The sequence below is a fragment of the Phoenix dactylifera genome, chromosome 6 (genome assembly GCF_009389715.1).
Source record: "Phoenix dactylifera cultivar Barhee BC4 chromosome 6, palm_55x_up_171113_PBpolish2nd_filt_p, whole genome shotgun sequence".
NCBI lineage: Eukaryota > Viridiplantae > Streptophyta > Magnoliopsida > Arecales > Arecaceae > Phoenix > Phoenix dactylifera.
In genome coordinates this window covers 14,175,413-14,192,234 of record NC_052397.1, presented here as the reverse complement: position 1 = coordinate 14,192,234, position 16,822 = coordinate 14,175,413, and the positions used below count along the sequence as shown (strand labels likewise).

Here is a 16,822-nt window from a genome sequence, read left to right as displayed (position 1 = left end):
AAAAAATAGTTAAAAATATTTTTTAATTTTATATGAATATTCAAAATCTTTATATATTTACTCGGGTCTTCACGTATTCCTTCTGTTTAACCTTTGACGTCCTAGTCAGCCTAAAGATCGAAATCCATTCAAATCTAATAAAAAATACCATGATCGGCCTATGGTTAACCTCAACGAGCCATGTTGTAGTGTCTTCAAGTCCACATAGGTTATAGGTCAAATCAACTCTAATTGTCATGATCTAAATATGGAATATAACACGACCATGCTACCGAGGGTACAACTCACGATCATATGAAACCAACAATCGTAATTAGCCCAAAAGTCCATCATGGCTAAAATATAATAAGAGGATCCAATTCTATTTTCAATTCAGTAATAAACTTAGTACTACTGGTTCAAAATGTTTAAATCCAAATATAAATACCAAAAGCTAATAATCTCAAAATTCAGAAAGTCATCAATTACAAATTCAAAGTTAATTAAAGAACTAAAATTCTGCTACAAATTGCTAAGCTTGCTAGTGCGAATTTCAAACACAGACCATCCTTCATTTCTAGTGATCCTATTCGTCTGGAAAGAGAAAAAAAGTAAATAGCTAGGTATGTACATAGCTCAATAAGAAAAACTTACACTACCAATCGAATAAAACATAAGTTTTCATGGGAATAAGTTATATGAATTACCATATAAGTTATATATGGTAATTCATATAACATATATACGGATGCACCCAATAAAATCGAAAAATAAAATATCACGGAGCTCCCGAGGCAGCTCCCCATTATTCATCCACAAAATGCTACTGGCATGGTTAGCCACGTAGGTGGCCACCTAATCTGTAGCACCGTTAGCTTTTCTAAATATATGCAGCGTCTGGATAACCCCTTCATTCCTCATCATCATTCAGATATCGCGAATCAAGGAATGGCCAGCAACAACGACCATTGGACCCCTCTGGATCCAGCTGTGTCGTGCTCTCAACTCTGCACCAAAAATCGTGCAGTCAAATAACTGTGCAGATCTTCTATTTCTTCGCGCATTTGCTGCTGCTCCTTGCCTGCAGCTGATCTATGAAAATCCAGTGGTTGGGCCAGCATCTAGATTGGGTCAATCAAATGGACCGGCGTGTCTAACGAGGGCGTCGTCACTTTGTGGGCCAATGCAACGAGATGAAGATGATTGGGACGGTGCACGGTCACGTCGGCGCTTTAGATGGTGCAGGCTATGATCCCTCCATTATTCGAGGAAAATGCCTTTGTAAACGGCTGATATGACAAGCCTAATTCCTTGGGTGCCAACTTGCCATCGAGGGGACATGCTATGCGAATATATTTTTTTACAATATAAACATGCCTTTGGCTCAGATCTTGCAGCAGTTGTGTCGTATTCTAATCGATCCATTTCCATTGGCATAGCGAATCGTGCCATGTTGAATGGCTGTTTGATAAAAAACAAAGAGAGCAAGATGGAAAAACCTCCGTTTCGCTTTTCCGTCACAGAAGAAGAAGCGTGGGCGGAACGGGAAGTCCAAGGCCGGGGTAAATCGCGAAGATAGCAGACAAGGAGTGCCGACGACAAGGGGGCTGCGGTAGAGGGAGGAGCAAGCGAGACCTCCATTAGTGGCTGCTTAAAAGCTCAAACGCAGGGTAGAAGAGGATCTAAATATTGGTTTCGATAGAATTCTAGATATAGAGATGATAAAGATGGATGAAAAATTAAAAAAAAAATTAATATATATAGTAGGGGGAAAAAAAAGCTGCGATCTTATTCTCACACTACACCAAACCACAAGGTGTAGAAGAGGATGGACAAAGAACTTTGTAATCAATGCTTTTCTCCTTGTAAAACAAGGAACTGGAACTTACACGCACGGTCATTCCTTTTCAGCTTTTTTTTTCAATTGGATAAAACCAAAGTTTGTATCGGGCCGAGAAGTTTATTCACTGGCGGAGGAGGAGAGTGCTCAGCATTGCATGCTCCACGTACATCCATCCTTTCAGGCTTTTTCTCTGACAGCGCGCACAGAGAGAGAGAGAGAGGTCATTCACGCGAGAAGGTGGCAGTAAGTACCCAAGTAACCGACCAGCAAACCCAGCAGCCTCTCGGCAAGATAACCGGGTCAAAGAAACAACAATGGCGTTGTGGCCATAACAGTGAATACGGCTTGCCTGCGTTCTGTCCCTCCCCAAAACTTTGAGGTATGCCGGTACAAATGCCTTTTCTTCCAACTTCCATCCTCTTTCCATTCTTTGTAAACGCATGTAATATATTAGGCGAGTCTTCTCTCTCATTCACTCATCACAATGCCGCCAGCTTTTCGTTCTTTATACAATACACCCACCAAGGAAGTGAAGAAAGAGAGAGAGATGGATGGGGAAGGGAGACAAAATGGACCAAAAGGCAGAGTTAATGGGAGGGTGGAGCCCTTTGGCCTTTGAGTGGTCACTGTTGGTCTGTTCCCTTGCTCATCAGAAAAGATAGCAGGAGGAGAGCAGGAGGGGGCCGGTGTCAGGTGCTGGGCTAGGAACTGCTGTTCTCCTCGCCGGTTGGCCGTGCCTCGACCTACTCTAGTATTTCTAAGTACTTACTTTTTAATTCTTGTTAACTTTGCATTACGTTTGGTACTACGTGGGACATGAACAGTGGACAGGTAATGATCCGATGCAAAACATGAGCTTTTAAGACTTGCTTTAAAATAATATATAGTGTGCAGGAGAGAGAATCTTTGTGGCTTCTGACAGTTGATATGATGTGGAGTCCAGAGCTTTGCTTTGCATTGAATGGAGAGTTGTTTGGGTTGAGATAAAAAGACTTCTGCTGCGAAGAGAAGGCAAAACGAGAGGAGATAAAAAAGGGAAGGGAGATAGAAAGAGGAAAGAGAGCTGAGCTGGTAAAAAGGAGGTGTGATGATTTGGGAGGGGGTTGGAACTTCAAGGTTCAAAGTATAAAACGAGAAAGAGGAGCTCTGGTGGCAATAAAGGAAGGAGGGAGGGAGGGAAGGAAGGAAAAGGGCTTTAAAGGAGGAGGAGCATTGGGAGACAAAACGGCAACTCTGGAATCAAATGAAATGTCCTTGTCATGGATATTAAACGTAGAGCATGATGATTCCCGGCACAGGCACCCAGAAATATTGAATAATATTCTTGTCCTGCATTCCAATGGACTCGTGGTTATGACGTGACGCATGTGGTTTGGCTTTATGCGGTGTTCCAATATTATTATTATTTTTTTTGATAAAAGGAAGTTGTTCCGACAAATTTGCTGACTCTAACAATATTGTACCAAAATATTGTTTTCTATCATTTCCAATAAATTTTCCTCAAAATATTGAATTTAACTTAAATAAAACTGATAATTTTGTCTCATTTTATTACATTGGCTGATTAAGATCTCGTAATGTAGCTTCATTCTTCAAGGTTTTCTCACCTTTTATTGGACAAAGTGAATGAGTGTAATTGCACAAAGTGAGAGCCAATGGGCTCCAACAAGAGCACTGCTTCCATGCGATTGCAAGCATGGAAGAAAAAGAAGATTGCTTATGCTTCTATTGGAGACAATGAGCTGCATTATTCTTTTAGACTTAATTTAACGTAACACAGTAAATAGACAAAATATATGACAAGTTTCGGTGAAGAAAAACCTCAACCACACAAGCACTTGACTGTAATCAGCAGTTAATTTCGTCAAGGCTTGCACCCCCTTACAATCTTCCATGGATTTAAATTTGGATGATAGAATTCTACTGTTTCAAAGTAAAACAGCAAAGAAAAGAGAACGCTAGAATATTTCAAAGTTCATCTGGAAGGACTCTAACAGAGTGAACGCAATAATTTACACAATGATGCCAAAGGTTCAATGTGCACCAATGGAACAGTTTCCACTGCTTCAGACGTGATGGATCCTCTCAAGGTTGCAATTCGCTTTTGTCGGGTTCATCACATGGATCTGTGGCTTGGTTGAGATTGAAACGAAAAAGGCTGGATGACAACATTTTTTTATTACTGTAATGCTTCTATTGGCGATGATCAAATTAATAGTTATTGGAAGGACTCATTTAAGCTTTCAGCAATTGCATTGCAGGCACAAAATGTATAATTTGATAAGCGATTTCGATGAGGCAGAAGGCATCATAATGAATAATAATAATGAACAAAAATCTAGACAAAGAGGACTATAAGCTCAACAGCAAATCATATATTGTTGTCGTCATGAAATAACTGCAGAAACTGAAGTTACTTGGTGTGGTTGAATAATTAATTATTTCATACAGTAGTTTATTTCCATTATATCCATTTTAGAGATGAGTGTGGTTCTTCCACTAATTCTGTTGCTGTTTAGTGAAGAGATAATGTCGATCATGACATAATACGAACAAGAAGAAAAGGATCGATCAACCATAAATCATAATCTCAATAATCATGCTTGAGAGGCTGTATTTCAGTGTAAGGCTTGGCTTGTCTATTGTAATGGTTTTAAGTGACCCAACATATTGGCAATCATCTTTCGATCGTGAAATGATCATATCATCAAGCTAGCTTACCCATGGAAGAATGTCTGAGGTTCAGAACTTTTTGGGCAGGCAGAAGAATAGTCGTACTATAATGAACTACATTGAGAATGATAGTTCCAAATGGATGATGATTCCACTGCATTACAAAAAACATCTGCAGTTGCATCAGCCAGTATAATGGTGTCCTACAATTCATAACTGGTTGCATGCTTGAACATTTCACAAACATATACCTACAAATACAAGATTCCTATTTAGACTGAGATGCACAAGTTAACAGGGGGGTAATTACCTGGTCAGCATATAAGAATATAGATGCTCCAGGAATCAAAAAAACTTCAGTAAGTTCAGCATGTCATCTTCTTCTTTTGCGCATCAAACCGATGCGATAGAAAATTCTGATTATGCTGCACTGATAGATCAAACAAGATACCTTTAAAAAAGCTTGAGAAGCTCTCGAAATGAACTCTTCTTACCCAATATCAGCAGTAGAACATAAGCTTCTTGACATTATCTCGAAGCTTTGGCAGCGGTGCAGTCTGCAGCGGTGCGGCTCTAGACAGTGTAGTTCGGGCACATGGCATGGAGTCTGACCTATCGAGATACAATCTGCCTCTATATGCTGCAAGGTGAGCATAGTATGCAGGAGGCACAAGAGAAACTGGCTTGGTGCATCTCACAAATGTGTAGCAGAGACTGTGAATCAACTTCTGCACTTCGTCGGATTTGAAATTGTTCTCATCCCACAGGATATGATAATGAGTTGGCCTGCTCGTTCCTTTCATCCCCCAATGGCTGCACAGATAAAAATCAAATTCCCTTGGATGGGTTATCACGGTATCAACGACAGTTCCAGGTGGTATGTTTTCATCAACAAACTGGCAAGAGGAGGCATTCTTCTCATTTATGAAGAGCCTTGTATGGTGCCTCTTCTGGACCACTGCGAAGGTGATGGTGGGCTTGTAATTGGGGAACTTGGAACATGCTGCTCTTATGGCCTGCAACTCTTCCTTCAGCACCTTGTAAAACTGAGTCTCGCTCACGCCATCTCTGAAGAAAATAACTCTGCAAGGGAGTTTGCCAACCGTAAGGAAGAACTCCTCAAGTAGCTCGCCTACCATCTCTTCCAGGTCTTTGATGATCTCTTGTCGGTGCGTCTGAGACCTCATCCTAGAAATGTACTTGTTTGCTGCAGGCCAATTCATGCTGCCAACAACGGCAGCAACAGATGGGCTGAAGTCATCGAGCGGGTGCGGGTGCGTGACATCGGCACCCATAAAGATCACCGGCTCATCGTCTCTGAATATCCTGGGAATTTGGCAGGGTATAGTGTTATACAGTACCACGTTGCAGCCCCCAAGCTTTGCATTGATTTTAAGAGATAAATTGGCCAGGAATTGTGAGCTGAGCTTGCTGAGATTGGAATATAAACAGCACTGACTCATCACCCCTATACCGGTCTCGGCAATTCTCTTCAAATCGGCATAGCCCCTGTGCTTTTTCTCCATTACGCACATGAGCAGTTGGAGGTTCCCTGATGCAGCTTCATGGATTCTCTTGAGCTTGGCTTCCAAAGTTGACACATTATTCAGCACATACATGTGCTCATATAGTGGGCTTAGGATTGTGTTCCTGTTCAAAAAAATGCCAAGCTGCTGGCACCTATTAGAGAGCTGGTTTATGAACCTAGGAATGAAGGACCGCTGCTCCGGGGTGCCACCGAAGCTTATCAGAGCCCACCTTCTAATTTGGGAACCTTCAGCAACATGGCTGTTCATCAAGTTCCACTGCCGATCATGTCTGTTTGGAGTTATATCTCTAACATGCCCACCATCACCAAGTTTTAGTTTGGGAGGCTGAAGGACTCTTCCAAAAAGCTGGGTCATCTCTTTTGAAACTTTGATCTTGAACTCATCAGCATAGCATCCACTGCAATGAAACAGTGCAAGTTACAAGTGTTACGAGACGAAGAAAGTAGTATGCATGAAAGAAGAAACGCTAAATTAATATGATTTGGAGTGGAATTATTCTAAAATAATTTGAAGCTTCTTTACAGTATAATTCAGTTAGTTGTATGTAGCAGCTACCTTGTCGGACCAACCGCACCTCCCATGACACCATTGATGATGTCCTTCCGCTCTCCAGGCCTCTGGCAGCCCATCTTAAGTATTCTTGCAGTCTGCTCATCGGAAAGCTTTCCAAGAAATTTCTGGCCTTCACAGACAATGCAGAGCTCCATTGGCAGATAACATGGCTTGCTTCTACTGATCTGCAAGCACGGAAGGTTTCTGAATTGAATGTCATGGTTGTAGTGATCCTTGAAATAATCCACCAACATCAGATCCTTCCCATCTCTGTCTCTGAACTTGAGGTTCTCCGTTGCTTCATCGGTCAGGCTATAAACCCGGTACCTCTGATCTGTTTCTCTATGGCAGACAAAGATCCTAATGTTCTTCAAGGCCTTCTCAACTTCTTTCTTCTCTTCTCCCACCAATCCCCTGGTTTTCCTCTGCGAAAGATCTCGTAAGAATTCACAGCGTTTCTGTAGGTAAGGAATGATGCCTATGCTTTCATGAAAAGCTGTCACTGAGAAATCAACATTGAGAGATAGGCCTTGTTGGGTTGGTCTAAGGCTCTGGAAGAACCCTCTCAATCCCACAGCTCCTCCACCAATGTCTTTGACTCCTCCCATGGACTTGGTATACAAAGACCGGCCCATAGGAATGCAGTTCTCCGTTGGGCTCTCGCGCAAGGCAACATCCAATGCATGAAGATAATCCTGAGGAAGAGGGACACCATCACCCTCTTCTTTTAAATATCTGTTCAAATCCTGGCCACTTAATTTGGAAGCTAGCCTAATGTTTACCCTGAAGAGCTTAGACTTCTGTTTCTCCACCAAATTACCACCATTTTCCGAATGCAAGGATTTCGCCGAGGGAATTGGCAGAGTTATGAAGAACTCAAGCCTATCACCTCGGAACTCAATGGGGCTGTATAAATTGTTCCGACCATCGAAGACCGGCAGCGCACCAGAAAGCATATCGGAGTGATCCTGCACCAGCTTCCTCTTGATCATCCGGGCAATTTCCTTGGATGGACATGGAGATATATCAACATTGTAATGGAAAATTTTTTGTGAGGGATCAAATTGGACAGGAAAATGGTTGGCAATAAGGGGAATAAAGGAGCCCTCGTCGCCGCCAGAATCCGGCCTTCGGGCCGCCACCGAAGCTTGAGGACTGCCCACATGTTCTGTGTGGCAACTTAAAGGTTTTCCATCCGCTGCGGCGCCTTTCTTTCCTGATAAGGGATTAGTTTTCTGTTGGATTACCTCCATAGCTGCTTAAAAGTTGAACATTTTGACAGTGTAAGTGATTAGCAGAAGTTGTAGGAAAAACCTAAGCTACCACCAAGCAAGGAGCCATTCCAAGGTTGCAAAGAAAAGTACCATAAATACTTTGTAGGATCCTTCCCATTCACCACCACAATAAAAATGTGCAAGGAGGCTCAGTTCATCTAGAGCAGAGCTAGAATATCTTATATCACTTATATTAGGATTTAAAGGACCCAAAACATAAAAAGAACCAACATCTACAAATGCATCTGGGATATCCTCAAAAGTATCAAGATTTAAGCTTTTTGTTTGCCTTTCATCCTTCATCGATTGCTACCTAATAAACAACTCAATAGACAGCCTACAAGCTACAAAGAATGGAACAATGCAACACAAAAGCAATGGAAACAAAAAGGTCTCACCTTTGATACGAACGTCAAAAAAAAAGAAAATAAATATGTAGAATGAGTAAAGACCATTGCATACCCTGAGGAATAGGCAGGACTGCGACCTGGGTTTCCAACGAGGCGGCATGAAGTGGCTTCTTTTTCCACAGAGACTTCTGGCCGTGAGGTTTTGATTTAGGCGTGTTGCTCTGGAGGAGAGGTGGTGTTGGAGGGAGCTGAAGTAGTATTGGGGGAGGTAGAGGGAGAGGGAGCGGAAGAAGAGCTGGGTAGGCCTGGTATCTCCTCTGATAATAGTACACATCATGGAGTGGGTGCTGACTAGAGTTGGATAACTCCCTCAGGGTGGTGGGATGAGACCTCCTCTCCATTGGTGTCCACTTCCTGCTGGGATTCTTCCTTCCATCCTTAGCCTCCTCTTCCATGGATTCCTCTCTCTCTCTCTCTGAGCCTGCTCCTGTGCTAGAATATCTATGAGTTCATGTCTCTCCCCAGTTTACTTATGAAGGAGAGCATGAGGGAAAAAGGTACAGGGGATGGGACAGACAGAGAGGATGTGGGCAGGGATGCTGAGCTCAGGACAAGGGATTAAGGGAGGGTGGAGCCAGAAGGGGGGCAGGGGTGATTATTGTTGTGGCAGGGGGAGAGAGAGAGAGAGAGAGAGAGAGAGGATCCTTGGGTCCAAAAGCTTTGTCTTTCTGCTGTGCTGCTGTCCTGTGTTCTGAAGTTCTAAATTCTTAAAGTGGGGATGGTTTATGACAGCAGTAAATACCAGGGCAAGAGAGGAGGCTGTGTTGGGATTTCCATTAAAGGTTTCCAAGCACTCCATTGATCAAAGGGCAGCCCTTTATTCTATTTGAAGGGCATGCATTTAACACACACAAATAGCAGTGGCCCCTCTCATGATAAAAAGGTATCTTGGCACAATCTGGATGTTTGAAGTCAAAGAAGAGAGAGGAACAGGAGGCTGTGGGGTTGAGGGCGCATAGTCAGATGACACCATGAAGTTTCCTTTTCTCCTATTCTTCTCCAACCTGCTTCCAAAAGTTAGTTGTGCACCAACCTTCTTTAGGCATTCTTCACTGAGCTAAAAGTAAATGCAGCCATATGTTAGAAATGGTTTAATCTGAAAGCTTGTCTGTGAGATGTGGAACATAATCATAGCTATGAATCCTAACCAGCGTTTGGTATATCTACACTTTGGTCTTTGTTTTTTGGTGACCAAAGTTATTTGCCATCCAATGAGTGTTATACTATCCTTCTACACCACTTTAGTTTGTTATTGTTAGCCCTTTTCTCTTTCCTCGGCCTTTGATCACAAAGTCATTCTAAAACCATGGGCCTAGGTATAGACTTACCTCCCCTCAAGAATAAATTATACCCCCGCACTCCATGCGCCATCAATCACAGCCGTTTATTTTCGTGGGCTCCATTCATCAAATGCTTATTTTGGTGCGCTGCTACAGAAATAAGTGGCTATGATAATCGATGATTCATCGAGCTATCCTCACAAGTTTATCCTACCTTTAAAATTATTCTTAATCATTGCAACTTTTGTACTTTCATCATCTGAAAGAATAATCAGCAAATGTACCGTCATCATTTTTCACATTTATCATCAATTATTTTCAATTTTATCATGTTTTTAAATTTGTTATGGTTATAATATATAATAGATATAAAGAGGGGGATTTAGGCCCACTTAAAATCTAAATCATTGCGAATAGGATATTGAGATTTTAAAAATAATTATATATAGAAGATTATAGGTCTTGGAAACTTCTTGGTTATTTAATAGGTCTTTTGAAGCATATAGTTCTGAAAAAATGATATACAAATGATTTTAAGATGGCATGATGTATAGGCTAACAGTTTTTCATATTACATCCAATAGTTTAATTTTTTGATTTACAATTTAAGTCATAGAATTTTGTAGTTGGTTTTCACACTTTGTATGTATCATAACTGTACACCTTTAAGTTAATATCCTCATCTCTAATGTACTCATTTGACTCTCTTTGGTTGTTAAAAAAGAGGACCAAGAAAAATATTTTAAACTTTTGATAATAAAAAAGGAATTCAAATAGAAGAAAAGCAAATAGTTTTAAGACTTTGTTTAAAAGATTCTTCTCCAAAAGTAGTGATTTTAGGAACGTTGGTGAAAACAATTCAAACGTATCTTAATAAATTTTATGATAGCTGTTTCAAAAATTTAATTACTTTTTTGCTCATCATTTATTTTTCTTCTCTTTCACTTTCATTAGCATGTATATAGTTATTTTATAAAATTATATTTTTCTTTTAAACATAAAATTTTTATTCATGTCTTCAAGAGATGCAAAAGTTACACAATATTTTTTCTTTCTTCAGCTGAACAACACTTATGCGGCATCTTCTGTTCTATTTCGATGATAATTGCATGATACCTCAAAAATCATCGATCTGTTCTAGAAAAGAAATCAAAAATCATTGTCATTCCAACGCACTTAATTTGCTATGAGATGTGTAATTGAAAGATTAAGCTTATAAAGTTGCGGATTGGATTGCATTCTATATTATTGGCCGCCTGAGAGGTATATTTTGGAAGGGCTCTTTCGGAATTTTACTTTTTTGTGATATTTTTTTAATGATTTTGTTGGATGTATTCATTTCGAGCATATATGACTCATCCATCTCATAAAATAAAAAAAAATAAAGCTCTAATTTAAGGATTGTATTAGTTGGGTATTGTTAGCAAGATTGAAAACGAGCTACAACCAAAAACAATGCATGCAGATGTACGATCTACATGCGATGTGCTTAGTACTTGATTTATTATTTTTTTTTTTTGCTGAGAGTTTTGCTTTTAATAAGTTTCTAGCTAGTTTATGAGGTGAACATGAGAACCAGAGCAATCCATCTTTTTTATGGTGCAAATTAGGTTGCATTCTATAGCACTTCCCCTTTATCCTGTAGCATGATGGTGGGGACCAAGTGTCGGTCACTCACTTCCCACACCAAAGAGTCCCTTCTAGCTTCTTGGCGTTGGCCTAAACAAGGTGTGCATCCTTGACCGAATGTAGATAGCACCAGCCAAAGGAAATTCCGTACTAATGCTCCTTCCAATTCCAAGTTATACTTGGCTAAGAATGAAGTATTGCACTCCTCTTCGGAACCTTAAGCTTTGGTGGCCAATGAAGACAACTCAAATGAGAATGTTGAGGTATCAAAGGTAGCTTTGATTCGATGGTGAAAAAGAAATACAAATATTCTAAGGAGGAAAGATGATCCCTTCCTTAGCCAAATCCAAGGGGGGTTGATATACCCTGCCTTGGCCCAAGTCCCTAAGGATCGAATTAGGCAATATGCCTACCCAAGCCTCTTGGCCGAATGCACTTTACAAGTGGCTAACTGATATAATGTCCAAAAGTCCCTTCCCCCACTCAATTCGAATCTATTTGTAGACCCTTACATTGGCATGCAGTGGCTTCTCCTTTTGGCTGGCGGTTTGGATCCTTTGGCAACTCCTTTGGAACTCCCACTGCAGTGGCTGCTGTCTTAATCCGGTTGCCAATTGGTTGCTAACGGTTTGGCCGGTGGTTCAAAGGATTTCTGGTGGTTGGCTAGCTGTTGCTTGTCTTGGTGGCAATTGCTTGCAGTTTCTTACTGTTATAGCATTTGACTGCAGTTGTGGTTGCTGGCGGTTCCTTGCAGTTGGCCAAGCTCTGGCTACTACAGAGGCCTTTGGTTGGTCGGTTTTGGCTGTTGACACTCCTCTGGGTTTGCCTCTGCAGATGGCCGGTCATGTGGCTAGGGCCTAGCGTGCTGGCCAAGCCCCTGTTGCGCGCGGTCTGGCGGACTGCGCATGGGCATGGGCAAGTCAGGGGCCGCCCTTGATTTCCCACGCTTGACCCTTTGGTTAGGCCAGACGGTTGCTGTTGCGGTTTGACCCTTTGGCCGCTTGGGCGCTGACAGTCCGGCCGCTGGGCGCCTAGGCGCTGGTCGCCTGGCCGCTCGGTGGTCACCTCTTGCTCGCGCCCGCGCGCACACAGACCTGGCTTCCGCGCGCTCAGGCGGTTGGTTGCCTTCCGTTGCACATGGCGCGCGTGCGCGCTGGTCTTGGGCGCCAAGGGCCCGCGCGCGTGGCTGGTTCACTGCGGTTGCCCCTTGCTCGCGTGTGCGCTGGTCTTTGGCGCGCGCCGGCAGTTGCCCCCGTTGCTTATGGCGGTTGCCCCCGTTGCTCGCGCGTGCGCTGGTCTTTGGCGCGCGCCGGCAGTTGCCTCCCGTTGCTTATGGCGGTTGCCCCTTGCTCGCGCATGCGCTGGTCTTTGGCGCTCGCCGGCAGTTGCCTCCCATTGCTTATGGCGATTGCCCCTTGCATGCGCGTGCGCTAGTCTTTGGTGCACGCCGGCAGTTGCCTCCCGTTGCTTATGGCGATTGCCCCTTGCATGCGCGTGCGCCGGCCTGAGCCAAGGATGCCATGGCCACGCACACGCCGGTCCTCCTGTCGTTTGCCTGTGGCTCCGCGCACGCACTGGCCTGGACCAAAGGCATTCAGACCATGCGCGCGACTGGATATTTGGTTTGGCCCTCTCGGTCACTCGGTTTGGCCTGCACATGGCCCTTCTGACCAAACGCTTGTTCCGATTGCTGAGGCGCCCCAGCCGATGGTTTGCGGTCTTGGACGTGCCTCTGCCGTGCCTTGTCGATGCTGTTATTAGCCCAGCCTTTGCCTGCCAAGGCTGGCGGACCCTCGGTTGTGCCCCTATAAATGAGAGATGGCCACTAGGCGGACATGAGCTTGGCTCTTGTTTTGCCTTGGCCTTCATAATTTGGTGAGGAGATATAGAGGGAACCTCACCGGCCACATGGTAGGCAATGAATGTGAAGTGCTTCTTGGCTTTTTCTTTGCGCTCGAATAAAAATATTATGAACTTGAGGCACGATCATACTCTCTTTTGCAGGTTACAAACAGCCTCTTTTGGCAGGTGTTAGGTTTAGAATCTTTTAATGAGGGGTTAGCTACATTTCCAAGTGGATGACTATACTCCAACCTGAGCTCGCCATCTTACCTGTGTATCGACAAGTATATGCATCTCATTTTGCTTTACTAACGAGCCTAAGTGAGAGAAATTTTTATGAAAGCTGCTTGAAAGGATATGGGAAGCACCAATCTTGTCATCATTGCCTCCAAGCCATTTTTTATTTACACTTAATGCAGCTTGGCCCAACTTCCATCACTTCTTTGCCTCATTTTATGCATACAAGGGTGGCATGGATGGGACCGATGGGTGGAAGCATCCCAGCTATAGAGTAGCCTAATGTTTCAGATGATATGCAGTGAATTGCATATTGCTTACCATCTGGCCCATACGGCTAGGCCTTCTTTGTAGAGAAATTATATCCGGTGCACCATGTCAGGGATGCACCATAGGAACAATCCGATACGAGGTGAGAGGGCGAAATCCAAGACAAGCAGCACGATGATGGGGCTTACATGAACGAAAAATTTGATTGGCGTAGTACACCGCTGACATGATGCACCTTGCATAGGGACTAATTTCTTCTGTCTGATTTTAGTTTCTTATTATGCAGTGGAAATGCCTCACAATCTTCAATTTTACCTTTACGCTCAAGGAAAGAAATGTTCTTGGTGGATGCAGGACCTGGTACCCTCAAAATTTGTATGCAAGATGAGCCTACAGGAGTGCCAATCAACCGAGCCACCAGGTTTGAAAATAAAGTGGGATCATAATTTTATGGGATCGTGAGTTGCACCATGACCTACCATCCAGATTAATTTCAAGTAAATCTTTCAATATCTAGTCCTCGATCTCATAGGGGTCGAGTTTTGCCCTTCAGGGAGTTTTCCATAACTCTCCTGCTCTGCCTGCCCCCATCCACCAAGTCATCTAGGTCAGCTGCAATGCAATAGTTGTCCATATTCATGCATGGATTAGTTGGCTTTGTAGAATTTTGTTTTGCTCCCCATGGTTGGTAGCACCTGTATGACCTTGGTATTTTCATTGTTCTTTTCGTCTTGCTTAATACTATATATATCTAGGTTGTGTTTCTATCTTACTTATACTATATCAATAATACAATGAGCTTAGTCGCTTTCGCACCAAAAAACAAAAACAAAAACCAAAACTTTATGTCTGAAAAACAGAAAAGAAAAGAAAACCTCATAGGGGTTTAGTAAACCCATAGGTCTACCTCTGTTGAGTTTATTGGGTTTGGCCAAGTTAGAGATTTCAGAATAGCTGGTGCCATTGAGCCATTCAGCCATTGAGGGACCTACATGATCTTTGTGCTGGTGCCAAACCAACTCATGACTGGAGCTTGATAGGTGTGAGAAAGGGTCTTTAGCACCAAGGGCACTCCGGAGGACCAAGGTACAAAACCAGGGGACAACAAGTTAAACTGCACAAACGATGAATGGCGAGGAGAAAATTGGTTCTCCTCGTCATCATTTTTCCTTGAAAAGAAAAGGAGAAACATGGAGCTCAAGATTCATGCATGTTTTTGTCCAGTGAGGACTGCTTTAGTTTTTCCATGGAAAGCTCATGTATGTGGTGTGCATGAATGTTGATCTTTTCTTGACTGTTTGAAAAAAATGATCCTTTTACTGAATTTTATAAATCAATTCTGATGAAGCAGCATCATTTTGAGAAATGACTAGGAATTTTTGATTGGGTTTCTTTTACACGCACTACAAAAAAAATCAGACATTGCCGATGCTTTTTAATATATATACCAACGTTTATAAGCATCATCTTAATCTCTTGACTTCCGACGGCACTTATAAGCATCGTCTTAGTTTAATTTCTGATGATGCTACTAAAAAGCGTCGGCAAATTTTAGCGTGGCGACTAAATTGCCAATACTTTTTTCTAGCATCGGCAGATCACAGTCGGAGAAAGCTATTTTTCCTGTAGTGACATATCAATCTTCGGTTTTATGAATGAAAAATCTTTTAAATATCTGAGTTGTCACTTGCTGACATAATTCCCTATAGTGGATGTAGTTTACAAGGTAAGGAGTTCCCTAAAAAAATGGGGAGTGGTTACAAATAGGTGACCCAGATCAATAAGACAAAACCGAGAGATGCTATTTTGTGCTCTTCACCTTTGTAAGGCCACTCGAATCCCAATTTTTTCTCCTCCTATCCCTATCGTTTGCTCTTATTTTATGCAAAATCATCATAGGGATTGTGTTTCAATGTGCTCTTTGACTTGGACTTTATGTTTTAAAAGTGAAAGTGGTTATATAAAACATTATTGTTTTCCCCTCTATATTTCCAACTTTTTCTAAGGGAATCTTGAACTGTTGCTCCTTTAATAGATTATTAGCTTAAAACACTTGAGTTATAAGGTAGTCTTCAACTTTGATGATAAGAACAATCTCATATGGACTGAAACTTGTAGCTGACTACGCTCATTAGAAGAAGTCTACATGCAGGATTAAAGATCATAGCCATAGCTTAAGGGCAACGCACTCTGATAACATTAAGTAATAACAACTAGGGAATTACTTTATCGGCGCATATTATCCTAATGCCAGTCTTGAAATTATAACTCTTATGACCACAATTGAACTTGTAACATTTTATGAAGCAGAGGGTAGATAATGCATCAACCACAGGATATAGTTTCTGATTGCAGAGAAACAAATTCTAGGATGACAATTTGCTGAATGGAACCAAAGCTAGCCATACCAATGTTCATGCCATATTCATAGGACTAACAATTAAGTAGACACCTTTCCCCCTCAAAAAAAAGAAGTAAGTAGACACAACTCATGAACAATATACATGCCCTAAACGCAGAGCAGACTAGGATAAGTGGACAAGTAATCAAACCTACAAGTTCAGTGCAATTCTAGAGTTAGGAATTGATGGGCTTGCCTTTCCTTTTCTCTCAGAAGAATAAAATAAATGCAATTCTAAAGTGATCATCCATGATCCAGATGGCTAAAAGGTTATATGTAGCAAACAACAATTTTTCTTAACTGCAAATGATGTATCTAGCAAGTATTAACAACTAGGAAGAGGAAATAAATCTATTGAATGTATTGAATGCTAATTCAAAACAAATGTATGACTTCCAAACCAATTCACATCAAAAGAAAAAAAAAAGACTTCCAAACCAATTCACAGTTGCTAGCTATTTTCCTTTACCATATGTCAAATACAAAAAATGTTGTTCTAAGTCAACTAGCAGTAGCTTAGCTCATTGGCATCCCTCTCCAAAAATAAAATAAAATAAAAATAAAAATAACAATAAATATAAAAATTCAATTCTTTATATAGGCTTCATATTGAAATAATCTTGCTTTCTCTTGGCAAACACCGCATATAGAATTATACGCCTTCAGAAGCATATGCTTTGGTGAAGTACTAATATTAGAAGATTTAATCCCAAATCCATCAGCAAATATGAACAACATAAAAAAATATTATATCTTCTTGAATGACTTGCTCCAAAAGCTTCGACATGATAGTGTAAGTTTAGTATCCTTAACCCCCTTCTTTTTTATATAATCAAAGAATATTGATGGCTAGATAATTGGCATTCTTGAAGCCTAATAAAT

General features: G+C 41.7%; 1 protein-coding gene across 2 annotated transcripts; it reads right to left on the bottom strand.

The window, feature by feature from the left end:
• Positions 1-4,323: 4,323 nt before the first annotated feature.
• Positions 4,324-8,922, bottom strand: LOC103705325 (protein argonaute 7). Of its 2 annotated transcripts, XR_003385311.2 has the most exons (4): positions 8,334-8,922; positions 6,601-7,852; positions 4,806-6,442; positions 4,324-4,649 (listed from the first exon to the last, which is right to left on the bottom strand). XR_003385311.2 is itself a non-coding variant. In XM_008788990.4 (3 exons), exons 1-3 carry the CDS (start codon positions 8,674-8,676, stop codon positions 4,996-4,998), a joined length of 3,042 nt encoding a protein of 1,013 aa, XP_008787212.2. In that variant the 5' UTR covers positions 8,677-8,922; the 3' UTR covers positions 4,390-4,995. The 2 variants fall into 2 exon arrangements, 1 of the variants encoding a protein (XP_008787212.2); XM_008788990.4 differs by having other exon boundaries at positions 4,390-6,442.
• Between the last annotated feature and the right edge of the window lie 7,900 nt (positions 8,923-16,822).

Bases quoted from the DNA above. Each gene is read 5' to 3' on its own strand.
- LOC103705325 (XM_008788990.4), bottom strand. From the start codon at position 8,676: ATGGAAGAGGAGGCTAAGGATGGAAGGAAGAATCCCAGCAGGAAGTGG. The intron at 7,853-8,333 runs GTATGCAATGGT...ACTTTTAAGCAG, and splicing joins AGTCCTGCCTATTCCTCAGG to CTATGGAGGTAATCCAACAG. The intron at 6,443-6,600 runs GTAGCTGCTACA...GTTTCATTGCAG, and splicing joins GGTGCGGTTGGTCCGACAAG to TGGATGCTATGCTGATGAGT.